The sequence below is a fragment of the Microcebus murinus genome, chromosome X (genome assembly GCF_040939455.1).
Source record: "Microcebus murinus isolate Inina chromosome X, M.murinus_Inina_mat1.0, whole genome shotgun sequence".
NCBI classification, from domain to species: Eukaryota; Metazoa; Chordata; class Mammalia; order Primates; family Cheirogaleidae; genus Microcebus; species Microcebus murinus.
Window position 1 is genome coordinate 36,866,688 of NC_134136.1, and position 22,677 is coordinate 36,889,364.

The following is a 22,677-nucleotide window of genomic DNA, read 5'->3' on the forward strand; positions in this document are numbered from 1 at the left end:
AATAAGGTTAAGTGACTCATATAAGTCTCACAGCTAAAAGGCTTTAGAGTGGAAACTTGCACAGAGTTTTTAGTGTAATTTTTTTCCCATAAACATACTCGTTTTAAACCACCTTGTTTTTTTGAGTGGTTCAGTCTTACAGAAACTTAATAAGGTTAAATATTTTTGTGATGTCATTTTTTTCCTGTAAAATCCTGGTTGGAATAATGAGAAACAAAGTTAACAACAAAAACTAACAGTAATGCATTATTAAACCAACATGTAAAACAAAGCTAAAATAAAATAAAATTACTGACATTCAGTAATCAATCATTTTTGGGATCATAGAAAGGTGTACTAATAATTCATAATATGTTAGAGCAATGCAAATACAAGTGTGGTCAATGGAGTAGTGTCGAATCACAAACTGTTATTATTCTGCAATGAGATTAGGAGAAAGATTGAGAAAACACATTTAGAAACTTTTATAGCAATTTAATAGTGTAATTATATTTGTTCAATGTAATAACACAAAAAACAGGCTTTTATTTTGTCTTTGATTTTTTTATTTCACTTTTAGTAATTTTTATTATATTTTATTTTTAATAATTAGTCCATGGATGAACTAGGAATTAAAAAAAGATTGGTCCTTGGCCAGAAATAATTTGAGAAGCACAGTCTTATAGAAATATGCTTGAAAATCCTAAAGCTTGATTTTTTAGTCATTTTATGTGCATGATTCCAAAAGTAGGTCTAACTCACTCTTAGGTTCGGTATACATAGGGTTCTATCACTTGTTTACTAGAAAAATAACCAGATACATCTTTTCAAGCTGTAACACTTATTAATATTGATGTTATATTAACTAGGTTTACATGGAATACCAGGAGAGAAAGGGAATCCAGGACCTCCTGGGTTTGATGTTCCAGGACCCCCTGGTGAGAGAGGTAGTCCAGGAATCCCTGGAGCACCTGGTCCTATAGGACCTCCAGGATCACCAGGGCTCCCAGGAAAAGATGGTGCCTCTGGATTTCCAGGTAATTTGTTTAACGTTTTTCTAATTTGGATTGAGAAAATTAAAACTATAATATGACTCCAGTAGATTTTCATCATGTTGTACTTTTCTGGATTGACACTATCCCTTAAGGAATATTATTAAATGTCTTTGGTTGCAGGAAACTCACTTTGCTCTTTACACTACACTTTTTCTTTGTGAATCTTCAGTTATATATTACTGTACAATAATAAACAACTCCAATATTTAATGGTTTAAATCAACCTTTTTATTTTGCTTGAGATTCTGTGGGTCAGGAATGAAGGGATGGCTTGACTGGGTTATTTATCTCTAAACCATATGGCCTCAGTAGTTGGGGCTGAACGATCTACTTCCAAGATGGCACTTCTCTGATACTTGGGTGTTGCTTGGCTCACATGGCATCTCATCATTTGTGGTGCCTCTTATGTGGCTTGGGCTCCTCAGATGATAGTAGTATGAGGGAGTTGTTCTCTTTCCATGGCAGCTGGCTTCTAATAGAGAGAATCCCAATAGCCAAAAGTGAGTATTCCAGGAACCCCAGGGAGAAGCATCAATACTTCTTAGGATCTAGCCTTGGGAGTCACACAGTGTCATTTAGTCAATGGTGAGCCACAGAGTCAGCCCAAATTTCAGGGAAGGGAGCTATATAAGTGTGTGTATACTGGGAAATATGGTTCATTGGGTGGCTGTCTTTGGAGATTAGCTACCAGAGTGAGTTTCCTACATGGGTATTAGCAATACTGGGCACTAAGTTTACAGCAAGGGTAAATCTTAACAGTGCCTTTTCTCTAACCCTTAATAGTTTTCCAGTTAACATCTTAAAACTTACTTTTTATGTTTCCAAAGTCAAAGAAAGGCAAAAATTACTTATTGATATTCTTCAAAGGTGCCAAAGGTGAAATGGGTATGATGGGACCTCCAGGCCCACAAGGACCTTTGGGAATCCCTGGCAGGAGTGGTGTACCTGGTCTTAAAGGTAATATTCAGAGTTTACTGCCAGATGTGTATGAGAGGGAAAATTAGACATTGCTTTTTGTCAAGGCAGAATGTTGTTTTGTTTGACTACTTTAAAGTGAGAAATACTTACCTGTATTTTGTTTCTATGTGACATGGCATTTAAGTGGGTCTTGTTTTCAATTTTTTAGCAAGTTTACTTTGGATACCATGAAACATGGTAAATGCTTAGCTCAGAATAACAAAATATAAAGATTGTGCTTTGATATTTTTACAGTCAGTTTTTATCATTATTAAGGAATTCTAGAAGAAGGAGGAATTAATTTGAATGTAAAAATGTATATTCACTCAAGTAATTCATAGACAATAATTAAGATGCATAAATGTTTTGGGTAGCCAGTGGTCTACCCAACTGTGAAACATATGAAAAATCTTTATATGCATAAATCCTGAATGAATAAAACTGATCTGTTGTGTCTTACACACATGTTGATTTTAGGTGATGATGGCTTGCAGGGTCAGCCAGGACTTCCTGGCCCTGCGGGAGAAAAAGGTAGTAAAGGAGAGCCTGGCCTTCCTGGCCCTCCTGGACCAATGGATCCAAATTTGCTGGGCTCAAAAGGAGAGAAGGGGGAGCCTGGCTTACCAGGTGAGTGGGTGCACTTATTTATGGAAACTTTTTCTGGTATATCTGAAGTTTAATTTTTAAATAACTTGAAAAGTGACTTGTAATACTGAATTCACTAACAAAAAGCACTTAGATGCATAGAATTTTATTAATGAATATTAATTTTCACTTGATTCATACTGTTTCCCTGATCAACTTTTTTTATTTGTATAAATTTAAGGGGTACAAGTGCAATTTTGCTACATGGATATATTGCACAGTGGTGAAATCTGCACTTTTAGTATATCCATCACCTGAATAATGTATGTTGTACCCATTAAGTAATTTCTCATCATCCACCCCCATTCCCACTCCCTAAACCTTCTGAGTCTCCAATGTCTACTGATCAACTTTTTAGTATTTTATTTGTAGTTTACTTGTCACAAACTGTGAGGTTTTAAAATAGACTTAGGCAGTCACCTTCAAGCATTATAGAAGTAGTACAGGATGTGGTAGAGAGGAAAGGATATATAGCCACAATCACTTGGAAAACGTATTTCAGTGTTTAGGAAATTTGCTGGTCCTTTTCATTTTTTCCCCCTTGAAATCAGATGGGGATGAATGGTATATGTTATACTGCAGTATTTTGATATCCATATCATACTTGGCTTTTAAATATAGTTCGCTGGTATTCTACCTTGGCAGAATAAACAAGTATTGGACTATGAACAGCCAAGCTTAGTCCTGGGGGAAATCACTCAAAGTAGGTCTGGGGAACAACTGTGTTATTATAGTTATTTTATTAAAAGCAAATAAGGTATAAAAGTATAACGTGTTTATAACAAGACATCATAAAATATGGATAAGCATAAATCATTATATAAAGCACTTACAATGCAATCTATATAAATAGCCTTTTAAACAATATAAAACTTTAAAACCACCTATTTATCTGCAGATTGTAATAAAGTCTGTGGCTCTTTTGTGTCCCAAACATTAATATTGTCAGTCTGTGTGTGCACATAAGTATGTGTGTGTACACAGATGTTATAAGTTTCTCTATGAGCAGAATTTGGTAGGATTTTCCTTTAAAAAGAATTTAAGATATTATTGAGGTTTCGTATATAGTCATGAAAGAGGGAAAGCCACCTAATTATTATTATTATTATTATTGCTAAAATGAGATGTCTTTCTCAGTTTACTCCTTTTCTCTTCCAATTGTGCTTTCTGTGTAATAGGGGCAATAAAATGTACTTGACCTCTACTATAGGGTTCTTAAATATAGTTATAATCTAAGAGATAGCTTAGAGATTATTTGTCCTAATTTCTTCATTTTGCATTGTAAGAAACTGAGGCCCAAAGAGGAAATTGACTTAATTATTGAGTGCTCTGAATTTCTTAGTGTTAGGTAACTAAAAAGTAGAGGATTTTAGTATGAGTTCAGTGCTAATGGTTCATACTATATTAGAACATCACTCATTCCTCTAGTTCACTTACAGTTTAAAACTTAAGTAGCTTGCTTTGCCAAATTTATTTAATGGGTTAATGATATCAGTCTAACTTGTCTCTTCTATTCATCCTTGCAAGGTATTCCTGGAGTTTCAGGGCCAAAAGGTCATCAGGGTTTGCCTGGAGACCCAGGGCAACCTGGACTGAGTGGACAACCTGGCTTACCAGGCCCAGCAGGTAAGCGTAATAGACCATTTGTAGCCATTGGATGACTGACCCTGAACACTGGAAAAGTAATTATGTGTTTATCATGTTTTATGATGCTTTGGATTTAGTCATGGTCATTTGCTTGAGTAGCTACTGAAATATGAAGCTTATTTTTGGCAAAAATGTTGCATTTCAACGGACAATATCCTTACCTTAGGGTATCCTTACCTTAGGGTATTTTGCATTGCTCATTCTGTTTCTTCTTTTTGTGGCAGCAGGGTATACACAGAATCAGAAGTATTATCTGCATAATGTGTTATGTTTTATTACATATATTGCAACATGTATAAATAAGACAATTATTTACTTGGAGCCTCAAGAATTCACCTTTTCCAGTTTTTTGCCATTGGACAAGTCAGTCATTAAACCATGTGAAACAGATGGCTGTTGATTCTGCTTTTAAAAATTTCTAGCAATGAAAATTTCACAACCTCCCTTGGTACTTGTTTATAGCATTAATTGCCCTTATAGTCAACATGTTTTTTTCGCATTCCCAATAGAAGTCTTTTATGCTTCTTAATTTTCTTTTAGTTTCACCCCTAAGGCGATAAAGAGCAGTTGGTCCCTATCCTTATAAGATCCCTTAGTTCAGTTATTTGCTCTGAACTCCACACCACATTGCCTTGATATAGTTGGAAAGAGAAATTCTCTCCCTGACTCTCTCTTTTCCAAGTTGGAAATCAATGTGAAAGAAAACATTGTAAAACATGTTTAAGGCCAACACAGTGGTCCTTGGAAAAACCTAGGTAACATCACAGAGCTCAAGCACCTATATGCTAAGAAAAATGTGCAAGCAAAGCAACCATGTCTGTTGGGGTTGACTGCCCAGTATCTCTCCATCAATTCTTGTTTCTCCCTGGCCTAATATATTAGGGTTATTTCATAACAGGTTACCACCTTTCCTCTTCCTGATTTCATATAATCAAACTCTGCATTGGAAAGTCATTTCTGAATCTTTTAAAAAGAGACTGATTATATTGGACTTATCTGTGAAAATACAGTAAGGGTAGTTATTAATATATACGTACAACCAATAGGGCTTCAGGTGATTGGAATTATTTTAGGGCAAGAAACAAGGTATCCTAGACAAATGTTTTTATTTTTAGAAAACATTATATTAGGAGACCTTTATTACCATGGTTATATTGTAATATATTCCTGAGGAGATTTCTTAGGTACCTCTTGCTTGTTTTATGCTGAGTTATATCTGTGGAAATTACTAATATATTAAGATTTAATCATTCAATCTCATGCTTGCATTTTACTTACTACTCATTCCAAGAAACAAGACAACCCCAGTATTGCTTACTTGTCTTCATTTTAACAATTTGACTTTTCTAGGTCCCAAGGGTAACCCTGGTCTCCCTGGGCAGCCAGGACTTGAAGGACCGCCTGGACTTAAAGGAAACATAGGTGATATGGGTTTTCCAGGTTAGTGGTGATAATCTCTCAAATATTTAGTCCCATTAATAGAAGGTGGTTCACTATCTTTTTTATCAGAGAAGATACTAGTGTTGATAGAAACAGACTGAGAATATCTAAGGGAATCAGTGGGCAGAGCTCCCTTGTTATACAAATATTTGGAGTGGGAATTAAAGGACAGGGCTTTATAAACCTTAAAAATTTGAATTCATTAACATATCTTTTCTCCAGCTGTACCCCTTTTATTTATTTAAATGTCCTTAAAAAATAGGCTTTTATATAATCCTGATTATGAAGCTCATTATTATATAACTCAGAGTTTGCAGAGTTTATTTTTATCTTTTGGCTTGGTCATATGCATCTTAGACAAGCCATGAGTAAAAAATGTTTTGTAAAATCTTACATATTACATATTTTCAACAGGCCCTCAGGGTGTGGAAGGATCCCCTGGACCTCCTGGAGTTCCTGGACAACCTGGTTCCCCAGGATTACCTGGACAGAAAGGAGACAAAGGTGATCCTGGAGTTTCAGGCATTGGTCTTCCAGGTCTTCCTGGCCCAAAGGTAATCTTATTGTAGGTGCATGCCTGAGCACATGTGATTTTTCTTTGACACTATGCTGGTTCCTAACTTTTCATTAAACAAACTACTGAATAACGGGGTTTATTCTGGATAAGAGATTTGTTCCTTCTCTTAGGTGGTAATAAGATATGTTTTAGGGTTTGCAGCCAGTCCAAAATAAGGGAAAAAACCTTTCTAGTTTTTTTATGTTTCAATAAACCAAAGGCATAGTTTTGCTTGGTTTTGGTTTTCCCTTTTAGTGATGGAGTTTTGGTCTTTGTCCTAATATTATTATTAACTAATTTGAAGAGACTAATAAAGTAACAAACACTTAAGGAAAGTATAATAATTCTTAGCTGCATATCTGAGATAGTTCTCTGTATATGCTTTACATTTCCTTCTACTCCCAATAGTCAATGTGAAAAATTTGGTGGTGTTTCTCAAGTGATCAAATTTAGAACTTGTTTAAGAATTGTTGGACTCAACAGGAATTTATTGACAACTGCCTAGTTCCATGTCAAAGGGTAGTAACTCCCTTAATCACGAAGTCAAACCACAGAGCTAAGGAGCATTATAAAAAGGAATTATGGTCTTCAACTCACATAGAATTAGTGAAAATTCCCACTGACATAAGAATTTACTGAATTATATTTAAAAATAATTTCCTTTTAATAGTATACAAAAAGACTTTAGTTTGATTGTTTATTCAATCAACTTATTAAAAGAGATAATCAAGAGAAGTTTCTGTATATTAATTCCAGCTTGACAATATAAAGATTATTGAAGTAAATTTTAACTTTTCTCTGTTATATTTACATTTTACCAGTAAAACATGAACACATACTTTAAATAATAATAATATAGACATATAAAGAATAAAAGCAAAAATCTCCTTCATGTCCCACCCTCTTTTTCTCATTCTCTTCCCCATAAAGGCCCACTGTCAAGAGTTGGTATATAAATTTGAATCTCTTGTTCTATACATATATATATATATATTCGTGTAGAATATTTTTTTGTGCACAGTGTATCTATGTAGAGTCATAGTATATATATGCTATTCTGTACCTTGTTTATGACATATCTTTTTTCTTTTTTCAATACATTTCAGACAACTTTCTTTTTCATTGTACATTATACCAGTGGACACATGTATAATTTTTATACTGGATAGATTCCTAAAAGTGTAATTGCTGAGTCAAAGGTTAAGTACATTTAAATTTTTGTCTTTTTAAGTTTTTATGATAATAGTAACATATGAACTTGATTTTAAAATACAACCAGTATGAAAAGATGTAAAATGAGAAGTCTTCTTTGTATATGTTCACAAACTCCAAATCTCCAGTTACTCTTCCCCAGAGTAATCATTTTTAGTGATTTCTCAGTATTCTTCCAGAAAAGGCTTTTTAATGCATATATGTACATGTGTATATGATGTCCCACTAATTTTAAGACTCATTTTTTTACATTCAAAATATCTGATATTGGAATGCATCTTGCAATGGAAAACATATTACAATTAAAATTAGAAGTATTTTTCCTTCAATTATTGGTACACAAAATGATGCTACATCTTCCAAATGTAGATGTCTTCTTATATATTTATTTATACACGTGAAATCATACCATACATTTGCTCTGTACCTAGCTATCATCACCTAGTAAATCTTGGCACACTCTTTTTATCAGCCCATAAATATATGCCTCATTATTTTTCATAATTATATGGTATTTTTGTGTAGGTTCACCATAAATAATTTAACATATATATTATGAATGCTGAAGTTGTTTCTGTAGTTTCATGATTACAAACAAGTGTTGCACTGAAGATTCTTTTCCATATCTTATATACATATCTTGAGAATCTTTAATATGTATCACCATAGAATAAATTCTGAGCAGAGTTGCTGAAACCCAGTATATATGCGCTTTCAATATTGATAGTTACTGTCAATAGTTATTGTTCCTATTAAATAGTGATAGTTATTGTTCCTATTAAATAACTATACTCTTTTATACTCTCATGATTAGTGTAAGACATTTTTAATTTTCTCCTCATTTTACAAATATTAGATGTTATTAATTTTCTAATTTTATCAACCTAATGGGTAAAAAGTAGGGTATCATTATTTATGTTTGAATTTTCCTGATTACAAGTGAGGTTCTATATGTTTATATCTCTTCTGTATATTGTCTATCCATATTTTGCCTCATTTTTTTAGAAGGGGATTTGGTTATGTATTTCCTACTAATTTATAAAAGTACATTATAAATAGTAAAGATACATCCACTGTTATAAATGTGGCAAATATTTTCTGCCAGTCCATTATTTATCTTATAACAATGTTTACTGTGCATTTCATCCTGTAGATATTTAAAATTTTTGCATAGGTGATTTTGTATTTATGTATTCCTTCAAAAAATATCTGTTGAGTATGTATGATGTGCCAGATACAGTTTTAGGTGCTAGAGGTACAACATGAATGAAACAGGCAAACTTACTGCATACATGGAGCTTATATCTAATTAAGGAGACATACAATAAACAATAAGTCTGTGATATGTTAGAAAGTAATAAATCTTATGACAAAAATTAAAGTGAGGCTTGGGGATAGGAATTTCTGGGAACTGTTACATTTTGAAACAAGTTAGTAAGGGAAAGTCTCTCTGATAATAATTGGGCAGTGACCTCACTGCATTAAAGGAATGAGTCATGCAAAGACCATGAAGTGGGCACATATCTGAAATGTTTGAGGAACGTAAATGTGGCCAGTGTGGATTAAGCAGAATGAATGAGGTGAAACTAAGTAGGAGATGAGATATGGTTGGTAATTGGGTACAGATTATCTAGGGTAGAGATAGGGAACATTTTCATGTTAGAAGGCCCCATTAATTGATCTGTAATCAAATAAGGCTGTATTCAAGAAACTTCAATTACATATACCTAAAAATGTATATTATTTTCTAAAAATCTAACTAACACTGTGTACTTAATAATTTCAAAAATGAAAACTATTTGTTAATTTTAAGGTTAACTAACCTTTTAATGACTTTGTTGTGTCTGATTTTTGGTGGAAATCATTTGAATATTTTGTTGTAACATGGAGGTCCACAGTTTCAGTTGATCCTCTAGATGAGTATCAGTCTTTTGTGACCTTAAGGGTGTTTTGATTTGGGTTAGGTAGGAGAATGTAGATTCACAGCAATAAGTGATTCAAAACCAAGAAAGCATTCTTTGGTCATGTTGCCGAAGGCATGGGTATTCTACTGCATTTTTCCATATTTCAATTGGATCTTTCTTAGGATCAAACAATGACTTTAAAATCTCATCTACAGAGAGCTTGATCAATTCTATCTATAGTTCTTTAGGTGAGTTGGTGATATCAACTAGGTGAGACTGAAATGCTAATTTGAGTGTGACATCATGATTCTCGAAGTCAGTGACCCTTTCATTGTATTCTCCAATTAATAGGTCTTTAACAGCTGCGTATTCTTTAAATGATTTGCATATATCATCCTGCTCATCAATGACCTTTGCTAACTGGGGAAAATCTTCATCCAAAATTTTCCTTTTGAAGAAGTGTCTTGAAAAAGATAGCTTTTTTGAAATGCTTAGATTTTTTGCCACATATAGTACATAGACTTAGTTTTGCCTTGCAAAGAAATATTCAAGTTGTTTGATTTGACGTGATAACACACAGAAGTGCTGCATTCCTATAGAAATTTTCTTTCAATAATTCACATTGCAGATTCTGTTCTTTATGAAATTTCACTATCTGTTCTTGCAGAGATAAAATTTTGGCTAACACCTATCCCTGCAATAGCCAACAAATGCACTTTAGGATGATATGGCAAATCCACACTGAATACCTCATCTTTCAACTTTAGCATGTTATGAAACTGAAGATGCCATGTGGCATTCACATGAATATAGTTAACAATACTTATAACTTGTTGCAAAGTGTCACTTAAAATTGTAGCTTTAGCACAGAGATTTTGCTGATATAAGATACAATGAAAAGAAATGAGGGCATCTGGATCCATTAATATTTTTTTTTATCTCTGTAATAAACCATTCACGTTTTCCTGTCAGGGAAGGTCCAGTCTGTATATCCACTTACTAAATTTACCAAATCCAGTCCAACTTCACAGCATTTATCTTGAAAGTTGTTGAAGATATCTATTCCTGTGTTCTGTTTGCAAGAGGGCCCAAAGTAAGCAAATCTTTGTAGCAAAGAAAATCTTCTGTTATGACTCAAATGAAGTATAAAACCTGTGCTAAGTCAGTAGTATCAGTTGATTAATCCAAAGCGATCAAATATCTTCCTTTTGAAGTATCCCATGAAGTTGTTCTGTTAAGTTGAAGACTAATTTGTGTTGTTGATCAATTATGGTTTTCCTTGAAAGAGGCGGTTGTTTGTACTTTGAAATGTTACTGGGGTCTGAAGTATCCTACAACTTCAACAGTGCATTGTTTCACAATTTCTATATCACTGAATTGCTCCCCCCCCCCGAGTATATAAGCTACTATGTAAATTTGTAGTTTGTTTGTTGGTATTACTTCCAGGTCTTATTGCTGCTTTAAAGAATTGTCATTGCTTTTGATTTTTGTCTTTTAATTTCTGCAATACAACCTTTAATGTCTCTCCCTCTAATTTAAAATATTTGTGATCCTTATGAGTGTTATAATGCTGATGAGCATTGAATTTCTTTAATGTTGATGTTACAGTATCACAAGGCAAGCAAGTCATCTTATCTTTAGCAGACGCAAGATAATATTGGTATTCCCAATCATCATTTAAACATGTTTTTGTTTTGTTTTGTTTTGTTTTGTTTTTTTGAGACAGGGTCTCACTTTGTTGCCCAGGCTAGAGTGCCGTGACGTCAGCCTAGCTCACAGCAACCTCACACTCCTGGGCCCAAGCAATCCTACTGCTTCAGCCTCCCGAGTATCTGGGACTACAGGCATGCGTCACCATGCCTGGCTAATTTTTTCTATATATATTAGTTGGCCAATTAATTTCTTTCTATGTTTAGTAGAGACGGGGTCTCGCTCTTGCTTGGGCTGGTTTCGAACTCCTGACCTCAAGCAATCCACCCACCTTGGCCTCCCAGAGTGCTAGGATTATAGGCGTGAGCCACCTCGCCCAGCCCTAAACATGTTTTCTTCCTTCAGCATTCTCTTGGTCTTCTTTGACATCATAGGCTGTTAAGCAGACAGAATTAAAAAGTATTGTCAAGCTGTGCAACTATTCACAAATTTCACTTCAAACAGAAACACAGTGCACTATTCCCAAAAGCTGATAACAGACTGGTGTACTTGACCCCCATAAACTCCTTCCAGCCAGCCTCGTGTGGTAGTGGCACCAGTCAGGTGGGGGAAGTTAGAACTAAATTATGAGCATAACAGCCATCAATTTAGGCCTTATGGCATACTAATACTCTAACTGTGCTGGTCAATCTGGGAGAATTATTTTATTGAAACTTATTTTATTCTTTGGTATTTTAAATGCCTTCATCTTAAAAATAAAATAAAAATATAAAAGGCAAACAAAAATTTATTAATAAAAATAAAAGAATTTGTTCTATAAAATTTGGAGTCAGTCAAAAGGCCACACTTAACGACCTAGAAGGCCACATGTGGCGAGAAGGCCACAGGTTCCCAACCACTGAGCTAGGGCCTTATGGATCATAGCAAGGGCTTTTATTTCTTAGTGAAATGGGGAACCAAAGGAAAGAGTAAAATGATTATACATTAATTTTAAGAAATATTGCAGCTCCTGTTTTGGAAATAGATCATAAAAAGAACAAGAGTGAAAGCACTGACACCATTACGGTGATATTTAAATAATACAGGTTAGAGGTGTTCATGACTTGGATCAGAGTGGTGGCAGTGGAAGTAATAAGAAATGGTCAGATTCTGAATATATATTATAAGTCAAAACAGGAAGGTTTGCTTATGGAACATGAAAGAAAATGAGATGTCAAGGATGACTCCAAAGTTTTTATCCTGAGCAACTGGAAGAGTGGAGTTGCTACGTATCGAAATAGGAGAGATTTTGGAAGAAGCAGGTTTGGTGAGAAAGATCAGGAGCATAGTTTTCTGATTGTTTATATTTTGTTGCTGAAATAGGAAATTCATCAATTGAGGGGTAAGAAGGAGGAAGAGGCAAGGGAAGTTTGAGGCCTGAGTTTTTAAAAAAGAAATTAAAAGAAGACTCATATATCTGAAGATCATAAAAATAGACTTATATATTTCTTACAGTATTTTCATGGATTTTTTCTTTATAATAACTTTGAATGTTTAATGCATCTGAATTTTTTTGTATATTGAATAAGGTAAGGGTCTAACTTTATTTTTTCTTCTAAATAAATATCCAGTTGACCCAACCCATTTGTTACATACTCTATTCTTTATTCACTGATTTAAAATTCCAAATTAAAAAATTCCAAATTTGTTCATGCATATTTTTTCTGGAATGAGTGAATTTTAACATTTATATCATCAAAACAATATAAACATAATAAATCATTTCTGAATTTATAATGGATGGTAGCAGAAAAATATGTTTCAATCGAAATGTCCAAGGTATATTCAACTCTTCAAGCAAGAGGCCTTTTGTTTTTCTATTGTTTTAAAGAGACAGGATATCACTTTGTTGTGTAGTGTGGACTTGAACTCCTAGGCTCCAATGATCCTCCTGCCCTCAGCCTCCTGAGTAGCTGGAGTTATAGGCACACTGCCACCACACCTGGCTTAACTTTTAGTTTTTCTTTGTAGCCTAAAAGTATATTTCAATAAGCAAACTCTACATTAATTTGGAAATTTATAGAGCTGATAAAACAAGGAAATGCTGTAAAGTAGCCTGTTGTTTCTTTCAGATGGTATTATATCTTAAAATGGTGACATGTTGCACAGAAATTTCAGTTACCATGACTTAGTTAAATAAAACTGATCCACAATAACATGGTTTAAGTGTTAATGGTATATTAGCTCTTCACTCTGTAAATCACCACATAAATAACAAATGTGCATCATGATCAGTGAACAGTCATTCACTTCCTTCAAATTCTGTCAGTGATTAGTCACTGTGCATCTGTTCAGTTCATGCACTGACAGCAAAGCATATAGTTGTGTTGCCTCCTTGTCTCCCAGTGATATACGAATGTGACATTTTACAAAACTGGATAATCAAAAGAGAAAACTGGCCAACAAAGAAAAAAGTGCAGCAAAAACAAAAGAAAGTGATAACCCTGGAAGTGAGATTTGAATTTAATGTAAATTGAGTTATAGAAGAAACAGCCAACCATAAGAATGTAGACACTGCCACCATTTGAAAGACTCTAGGTATGTAGCCAAGAGACTTAGTGAAGGCAAACTTACTAATATAAATGAGGAAAGTGGCACTGATGAAAAGGATGATGATGTCACAGAGGAAGTGTCACCATCAAAAAATCTTCACATTAAAGGAAATCTTGGAGATATTTCACAAGTTTTAAAGTGTAAAGGTTAAAATGTTGAAAAGTGATCCAAGTTTAGAAAGCAGTGTGACAATTTCTGTGCTAAGGCATAGTAAAGATATGTGTTCCATATTGTAAGTTATAGAATGAGAAGAAGGGAGACATTGTTCAAACTACCCTTGGTAAGTTTTTTACAAAGGAATAAAGCACTCTCTCAATGTTTCTAAAATGAGTGTACTAAATATTAATTTTACTATTTTTTATTCCTCTATACACATATAACTGACATTAAGAGAGATTTTAATGTTTTGACAAAATTTTTAAAGGTCATATAATAATCATAATTTTCTCATTGATTATTAAGATCATCTTACATGGCTTTGGTTTACATTTTCATTTTTACAGTCCTATGTTACCATGTAAAATAAAGAGTACCTGTATTATAAAGGAAGAGGGGAAGAAAAGTTTCAGGAAAACCTAACAGTATGATTGGGGATGACAAACATAAGAGAAAGATCTATAATTACTGAGTTGTTAAGAAGTAGGGGTAGTGGTGAAAGATCAGATCAGTAATTTATTTTACAAATAACATAGTTTATGTACACTGAAAACCCTGGACAGGGAGTCAGCAGGTAGAAGTTTGAGTCCTTGGTCTGTGTCTTTATTACCTTTTCCATAAAATGGGTGGAAGAGATATCCTACCTTTTGTACAGAGTTATTGTGAGGCTTCAATGAGATTTAAAAAGTTTGTTTAAAAAAGAAAAAGAAAAAATATTTTGTAAATTATAAAGCACTCTGTACATATTATTTCTTTATATCTAAAATGAAAGGGCTGAAGTAGATGATATCTAAGATTTCTTCAACTCTTAAATTTAATGACTCGGTGGAATTATATGAATCTGTAATATTCTTTTAATATGGCATAATGGTTCTATCCTTCATTACTCCTTCTTAAAATCTAATCATACTGAAGATTCAGTGCAGTAATAATTCTGGATAGCTTTTTTGCTGAAATTGACAAGTGTATCCTAAAATTCATATGGAAATGCGAGGAATCCAGAATAGTCAAATCTTAAAAAGAACAGATTTGGAGGACTCACTGTTTCATATTTCAAAACTTAATACAAATCTATGGTATTCAAGATTGTGATACTGGCATATGATAGGCATAGAGATCAATAAAATAGATTAGAGTCCAGAAATAAACTCATACATTTTTGGTCAACTGATTTTCAACAAAGATGCCAAGGAAATTTATTTTTAGACAGAATCTCATTCTATCATTCAGGCTAGAGTGCAGTGGCACCATCCTAGCTCACTGCAACCTCAAATTCCTGGTATCAGGCTATCTTCCTGGCTCAGCCTCCCAAGTAGCTAGGACTATAGCTGTGTGGCCTCATGCCTGGCTAATGTTTTTATTTTTTGCAGAGACGGTCATGCTATGTTGCCTTGACTGGTCTCAAACTCCTGATCTCAAGCAATTCTTCCTGCCTCGGCCTCCCAAAGTGCTAGGATTACAGGTGTGAGCCATCGTGGCCAGCCTACCAAGACAAAAGAATAGTCTTTTCAACAAATGATGCTGAAATAAGAGGATATCTATCTGCAAAAGAATGAATTTGAAGCCAGGCACAGAAAGACAAATATCACATGTTTTCAGTCATATGCAGGAGTTAAAAAAAAATTGAACTCATGGAGATGGACAGAATGATGGTTACCAGAGGCTGGGAAGGATAGTGGGGAGAGGAGGATAAAATGAGGATGGTTAATGGGTAAAAAAATACAATTAAACAAAAAGAATAAGATTCAGTTCAATACCACAATATGGCAACTATAGTTAACAATAATTTATTGTCTATTTCAAAATAAGTAAAACAGTGGAATTGGAATGTTCCTAACACAAAGAAATGATAAATGCTTGAGGTGATAGATATCTCAATTTGCTTGATTTGATTATTATATGTTGTATGCTTATATCAAAATATTAAATGCACTATATATATGTTATTTAATTATCCATGATAATTAAAAAATTAAAAATAATTTAAAATATGAATAGCTTTTGATAGGTATATTCAAACCACTATACTGTGGCATATTCTACACATTCTGGAAATATTAAGATGAGTCATTATACATTGATTAACTCAACCTATATGACTGAGGCAAAGGAATCTATAAAATAAAGGACTAAATAATTAGATAATAACCCTGCCTTAAGTATCTCAGAAAGAAAGACAGTATTAATCTTCTGTCTGCTCTCTGTGGGTGTTTGCTTCACTTGTGCTGAAGGCCAAGCCTCAAATCACTGAGTCAGTTTTCCTCAGAGAAGTCATGAGGCAGCAGACTGGACATGACAACATGCTACATGTAATGAATGATACTCCCTACTTCTGACCACAACATTAAAACAATGTCATTTAATAAAAGTCATTTATGAGAAAAGAAGAAGAATGGACTTGGACCCCTACTTCATACCATATACAAAACTTAACTCCAAATACATTATTAACCTAAATATAAGAGCTAAAACTATAAAAATCCTAGAAGAAAAGATGACTAAATTCTTATGGCCTTGGGTTAGGTAATGATTTCTTAGCTATTACATCAAAAGCACAAATAACCAACAAAAAAATAAACTAGGCTATATTAATATTTAATTTTTTTCTGCTGGAAATGAAAGTGAAAAGACAACCCATAGACTGAAAGAAATTTTGTGCACCATGATCAAGTGGGATTTATCCCTGGGATGCAAAGATGGTTCAACATGCAGAAATTATCAATGTAATACATCACCTTAACAGAATGAAGGAAAAACTCCCACACGATCATCTCAATTAAAATATAAAAAGAATGTGACAGAATCCAATACTCTTTCATGATAAAAACACTCAACAAACTAGGACTAGAAAGAAACTATCTCCTCATTATAAAGGGTATATATGAAAAACCCATAACTAATAATGGTAAAAGACAAAGCTTTTCCTCTAAGATCAGGAACAAAATGAGAATTCTCGCTTTCATCACTTGTTTTTAACATAATACTGGAAGCCCTAGAAAGAGCAATTAGGCAAGAAAAAGTAATGAAAGGCATACAAATGTAAATAGAAGAAGTAAAATTATCTCTGTTTGCAGATGACATGATGATCTTATATGTAGAAAACACTATAAAGATTCCATACATTCCATACATGTTGCAATAAATGAACTCAGCAAAGTTGCAGGATACAAAGTCAACATGCAAAAATCAGTTTTGCTTTTATATGCTAACAATGAACAATCTGAAAAGGAAATTAAGAAATTAAGAAAACAATTAAATTCACAATAGCATCAAAAAGAATAAAATACTTAGGAATAAACGTAACGTGGTTTATACTGGCATCTGGTTAAACCTAACCAGGAGGTGAATGACTTATACATTGAAAAGTGAAAATATTGCCAAAAGAAATTAAAGAAGACGTAAATAAATGGGAAGACATTCCATGTTTATGGATTAGAAGATTTAACTTATCAAATGTCCATACTACCCAAAGCGATCTACAAATTCGGTGTGATCCCTAACATAATCCCAATGGCATATTTTGCAGAAATAGAAAATTCATCCCAAAAAATAGATGTGGAATCTTGAGGGACCCTGAATAGACAAACCAATTTTGAAAAAGAACAAAGTTGGAAGACTCCCACTTCTTAAGTTCAAAACATATTACAAAGCTGTAATCAAAATAGTGTGGTACTAACATAAAGACAAATAGACCAATGGAATAGAATAGAGAGCCCAGAGATGAATCCTAGTGTATATGGTCAAGTGATTTCTGACAGGAATGCTCAGTGCGGAAAGGACAGTTTTTAAAAAAAAATGGTGCTGGACAGCCAAAGAAATAGTCATGAAAGTAAACAGACAACCTACAGAATGGGAGAAAATTTTTGCATCCTATGCATCCGATAAGGGACTGATAACTAGAATATACTTAGAACTCACGAAAATCAGGAAGAAAAAAATCAAATAACCCCATTAAAAAGTGGGCAAAGGACTTGAACAGAAACTTTTCTAAAGAAGACAGAAGAATGGCCAACAAACGTATGAAAAAATGCTCAACATCTCTAATCATCAGGGAAATGCAAATCAAAACCACAATGAGATATCACTTAACCCCAGTGAGAATGGCCTTTATCAAAAAATCTCCAAACAATAAATGCTGGCGTGGTTGCGGAGAGAGAGGAACACTCCTACACTGCTGGTGGGACTGCAAACTGGTTCAACCTCTGTGGAAAGCAATATGGAGATATCTTAAAGCGATACAAGTGATTCTACCATTTGATCCAGCAATCCCATTGCTGGGCATCTACCCAAAAGATCCAATGACACTCTACAAAAAAGACACCTGCACTCGAATGTTTATAGCAGCACAATTCATAATTGCAAGGCTGTGGAAACAGCCCAAGTGTCCATCAATCCAAGAATGGATTAATAAAATGTGGTATATGTATACCATGGAGTACTATTCAGCTCTAAGAAACAATGGTGACATAGCACATCTTATATTTTCCTGGTTAGAGCTGGAACCCATACTATTAAGTGAAGTTTCCCAAGAATGGAAAAACAAGCACCACATATACTCACCAGCAAATTGGTATTAACTGAACAGCACCTAAGTGGTCACATAGGTACTACAGTAATAGGGTATTGGGCAGGTGGGAGGGGGGAGGGGGGCGGGTATATACATACATAATGAGTGAGATGTGCACCATCTGGGGGATGGTCATGCTGGAGACTCAGACTTGTGGGGGAGGGGGTGAAATGGGCATTTATTGAAACCTTAAAATCTGTACCCCCATAGTATGCCGAAATACAAAGTAAAAGAAAGAAAATGGTGCTGGGAAAATTGGATGTCCACATGCAAAAAGAATGGACTTGTACCTTTTCCTTACATCATATGTAAAAATTAATTCAAAAAAGATCAAAGACCTAAATGTAAAACCTAAAACTATAAAACTCTTTTTAAAAAAACAAAGCAAAACCCTCATGACACTGGATTTGGCAATGATTTCTTGAATATTACGCCAAAAGCACAAGCAACAAAGGAAAAAAATAGATAAATTGGACTACATCAAGATTAAAAACTTCTGGCCTGGGTGTAGTGGCTCATGTCTTAATACTAGCACTCTGGGAGGCCAGAGTGGATTGCTTGAGCTCAGGAGTTAGTTTGAGACCAGCCGAAGCAAGAGCAAGACCCCATTTCTACTAAAAATAGAAACAATTAGCCAGATGTCATGGAATGCACCTGTAGTCCCAGCTATTGAGGAGGCTGGGGCAGGAAGATTGCTTGAGCCTAGGAGTTTGAGGTTGCAGTGAACTATGATGATGCCACTGCTCTCTAGCCTAGGCAACAGAGTGAGACTGTGTCTCAAAAAAAATAAAAAATTTCTGTTCATCCAAGAATGCTATCAACAGAATGAAAAGGCAGCTCACAGAATGGGAGAAAATATTTGCAAATCATATATCTGATAAGTGATTAATTTCCAGAATATATAAGGAACTCCTACAAGTCAACAACAACAACAAAATCAAAAAACCAAATTTAAAAATAGGCAAAGGACTTGAATAGACCTTTCTTCAAAGAAGATGTACAAATGTCGAATAAGTACTTGAATAAATGGTCAACATCCCAAATCATTAGGGAAATGCATATCAATTCCACAGTGAAATAACACTTCATACTCATTAAGAAGGCTATTATAAAAAAATCAGTAAATACCAGTTATTGGTGAGGATGTGAAGAAATTGGAACCCTTGTGCATCATTAGTGCAGCCACTATGGAAAGCAATATGGCAGTTCCTCAGAAATTTAAACATTGTATTATCATATGATCCAGCAATTTCACTTCTGGAGGTACACTCAAAAGAATTGAAAACAGGCTCAAATGGATATTTTTATAGCTGTGTTTATAGCAGCATTATTCACAGTATATAAAAGGTGGAAACAGCCAAAGTATCCATGGGCAGAGAAACTTGTAAACGAAATGTAGTATACAAATACAATAGAATATTATTCATCATTGAAATGGGATACTGTGATTCATGCTACAACATGAATGAACTTTGAAGACATTATGCTAAGTGAAATAAACCAGTCACTCAAAGACAAATACTATATAATTCCACTTATATGAGATACTTAAAATAGTCAAATTTGTAGAGACAGAAATTAGAATGGTGATTGCCAGGGGTTGGTGGAGGGGAAAATAAGGAAATGGTCAAAAGGCACAGACATTCAGTTATAAGATGTATACGTTGTAAGGATCAAACATACAGCATGGTGACTATAGTTAACAATATTATATTGCATACTTGAAATTTGTTGAGAGAGTAGATTTTAAATGTTTTCACCACAGACAAAAAAATGGTAACTATATGAAGTGATAGATATGTTAACTAACTTGATTGTGGAAAGAAGTATGGAGTTTCAGTTTGGTATAATGAAAAAAGTTCTGGAGATTTATGGTGGTGATGGTTGCACAACAATGTGAATGTACTTTATGTCACTAAACTGTACACTTGAAAATTGTTAAAATGGTAAATTTTTTCCATTAAATCATGTTTATTTTTACTTTTTAAACACTACACATTTTCTCTGTTTCATCATTTATGAAACTAAAAAATAGCCTAAATCTTTTAATTTTTCTAGAAATGAATGTGTTCACAGGTAGCTTCTTATAGAAATGAAATAAATATTCTCCCACCAGGAATAAGAGCCCTGCAATGTTCAGTGTAGAGCTTGCTAAAATGAACCTGTTACTTAGTGGTGGAACTTTATGTTTTGTATCTTTTACTATAATAAAAAGCCACGTAAAAGTGAAAAATGTTAATTAGCCTGATTTAATCATTTCATAATATATACACATATCATAACATCATTTGTATATCATACATATGTGCAATTATTTATGAATTAAAAATAAAATAAAATATCAAGTAGAAAATGGGCAAAGAAATCAGATATTTCTATAAAGATGTACAAATGGCCAATATGTATTAATACATAAAAAGGTATTTAATTTCATTAGTCATTATGTAAATGCAAATCAGAACCACAATGAGATATCAGTTTACACTCACTAGAATAGCCATAATCAATACAGAAAATAACAGTTGTTGGCAATGAAGAAATTGGAACCCTTTTACATTGCTGGTGAGAATGTAAAATGATGCAGCTGCTGCAAAAAAATCTTTGACAGTGCCTCAAGAAGTTATTGATAAATATAGAGTTATCATATGACCCAACAGTTCCACTCCTAGCTATACACCAAAGAGAAATGAACTTGTATTTCTGCACAGAAACTTGTATGAGAATGTACATGGCAGAATTATTTATAGTAGCCAAAAAGTGGAAAAAACACAAATGTCCACTAATGGATAGATGAATGGCTAAACAAAGTGTGCTATACAATGGAATATTATTTGGTGATTAAACAGAATAAAGTACTGATACATGGTATAACATGGATGAACCTTGAAAACATTATGCTGAATGAAGTATGCCAGACACAAAATACCACATATTGTGTGATTTCATTTATATGAAATGTCCAGAATAGGCAAAATTGTATAAACAGAAAGCAGATTAGGTGTTGCCAGGGCCTGGAAGGAGAGGGGAATGGGGAATGACTGATAATGGGTACATAGTTTCTTTTAGGGGAAATGAAAATTTTCTCAAATTAGATTGTGAATGATGGTTGTATAACCTGGTGGATATATGAAAAACATTAAACTGTACACTTTAAATAGATGAATTACATGGTTTGTGAATATCCCAAAAAAGTTATTTAAAAAGTAATTATGAACATTATTGGAAAATCCACACGATTTTTACCTATAAAATGTAATGTTTTCATTTTTCTTAAAATGACTATTTTTTAGGATTTTTAAAATTCTAGAATCCTGAGATTTAATGAACAATGGGTGTTAGTGTTTTTCTTGCATTTAATTTTGAATACATTTTAAGTAATTTTATGTGGTGTGGTTGCTAGAACTGCACATACTATGTTAGTATAACATAGCATAATTTTATGAGCCATATTTTTTCTGTATTGTTTCTTGAGTATTTTGAGCTACTCTTGGGTACCTTGGGCTGATGTTTGGAGCAATTTGCTATCACTCCTTCCTTGAGTGGTAAAGGATAGAGTTTATTATCTTAAAAACTTAGTGTATATTATTTTTCTCTAAGTTCATCATCACTTTACACACACTCTTTTTGAATCTCATGTGGTGTCTTTGGCCTGCTCAGGTAGCCTTGAGCCATTATTTATTAGGTTGTTCCTGTTAGATTAACATTTCGCTACCTGGGAAAGCTGAATAATTTGCACATTTGAAAATCTTATTGTATGCTTCCTTTTCTATATCATTTACTAAAATGTTAATGGTTGCTTGATGAGTATAAAGCTTCAATTATGTAAGATGAATAAGTTCTGAAGATCTGTAATACAACCTAATGCCTATAGTTAACAGGACAGTATTGTTCACCTTTGCATATGTTAAGAGGATAGATTTCATATTAAGAGCTCTTACCACAAAACACACATACACAAAATACCACAGAGTTTTGGAGGTGATAGATATGTTTGTTACTTTGTGGTTATGGTATCATGTATGTATGCATATATCCAAACTCATCAAAATGTATTCATATATATGTGTAATTTTTTATATCAATTATATATAAATAAAGGTTTTACAAATAAAAAAGAGTGTGTCTGCATCCACTCTTTAATTTCCCTGATTGTTAATTTCTCTGTCTAAAGTAGAACCTATTTCTGGCTTTGTTCAAGGTGTCCTTAACCTCCAAATACAGATAGGGCTATAAAAACATTGACAATCATGTGAGGACCACAGCTTCCAACTGTTGGACTACTGTTGTAATAGTCTTCTTGCCATAAAGCAGGATATA

At 33.7% G+C, this 22,677-nt stretch overlaps 1 protein-coding gene across 1 annotated transcript in view; it reads left to right on the plus strand.

Moving 5' to 3' along the window:
- COL4A5 (collagen type IV alpha 5 chain) overlaps positions 1–22,677 on the plus strand; it is a 223,403-nt gene that overhangs the window by 151,245 nt on the left and 49,481 nt on the right. The window contains exons 31-36 of the mRNA XM_012750437.2: positions 849–1,016; positions 1,902–1,991; positions 2,469–2,618; positions 4,164–4,262; positions 5,634–5,723; positions 6,138–6,277. Of these exons, the coding sequence (XP_012605891.1) occupies positions 849–1,016; positions 1,902–1,991; positions 2,469–2,618; positions 4,164–4,262; positions 5,634–5,723; positions 6,138–6,277 (737 nt within the window). The remainder of the gene's footprint in view (positions 1–848; positions 1,017–1,901; positions 1,992–2,468; positions 2,619–4,163; positions 4,263–5,633; positions 5,724–6,137; positions 6,278–22,677) is intronic.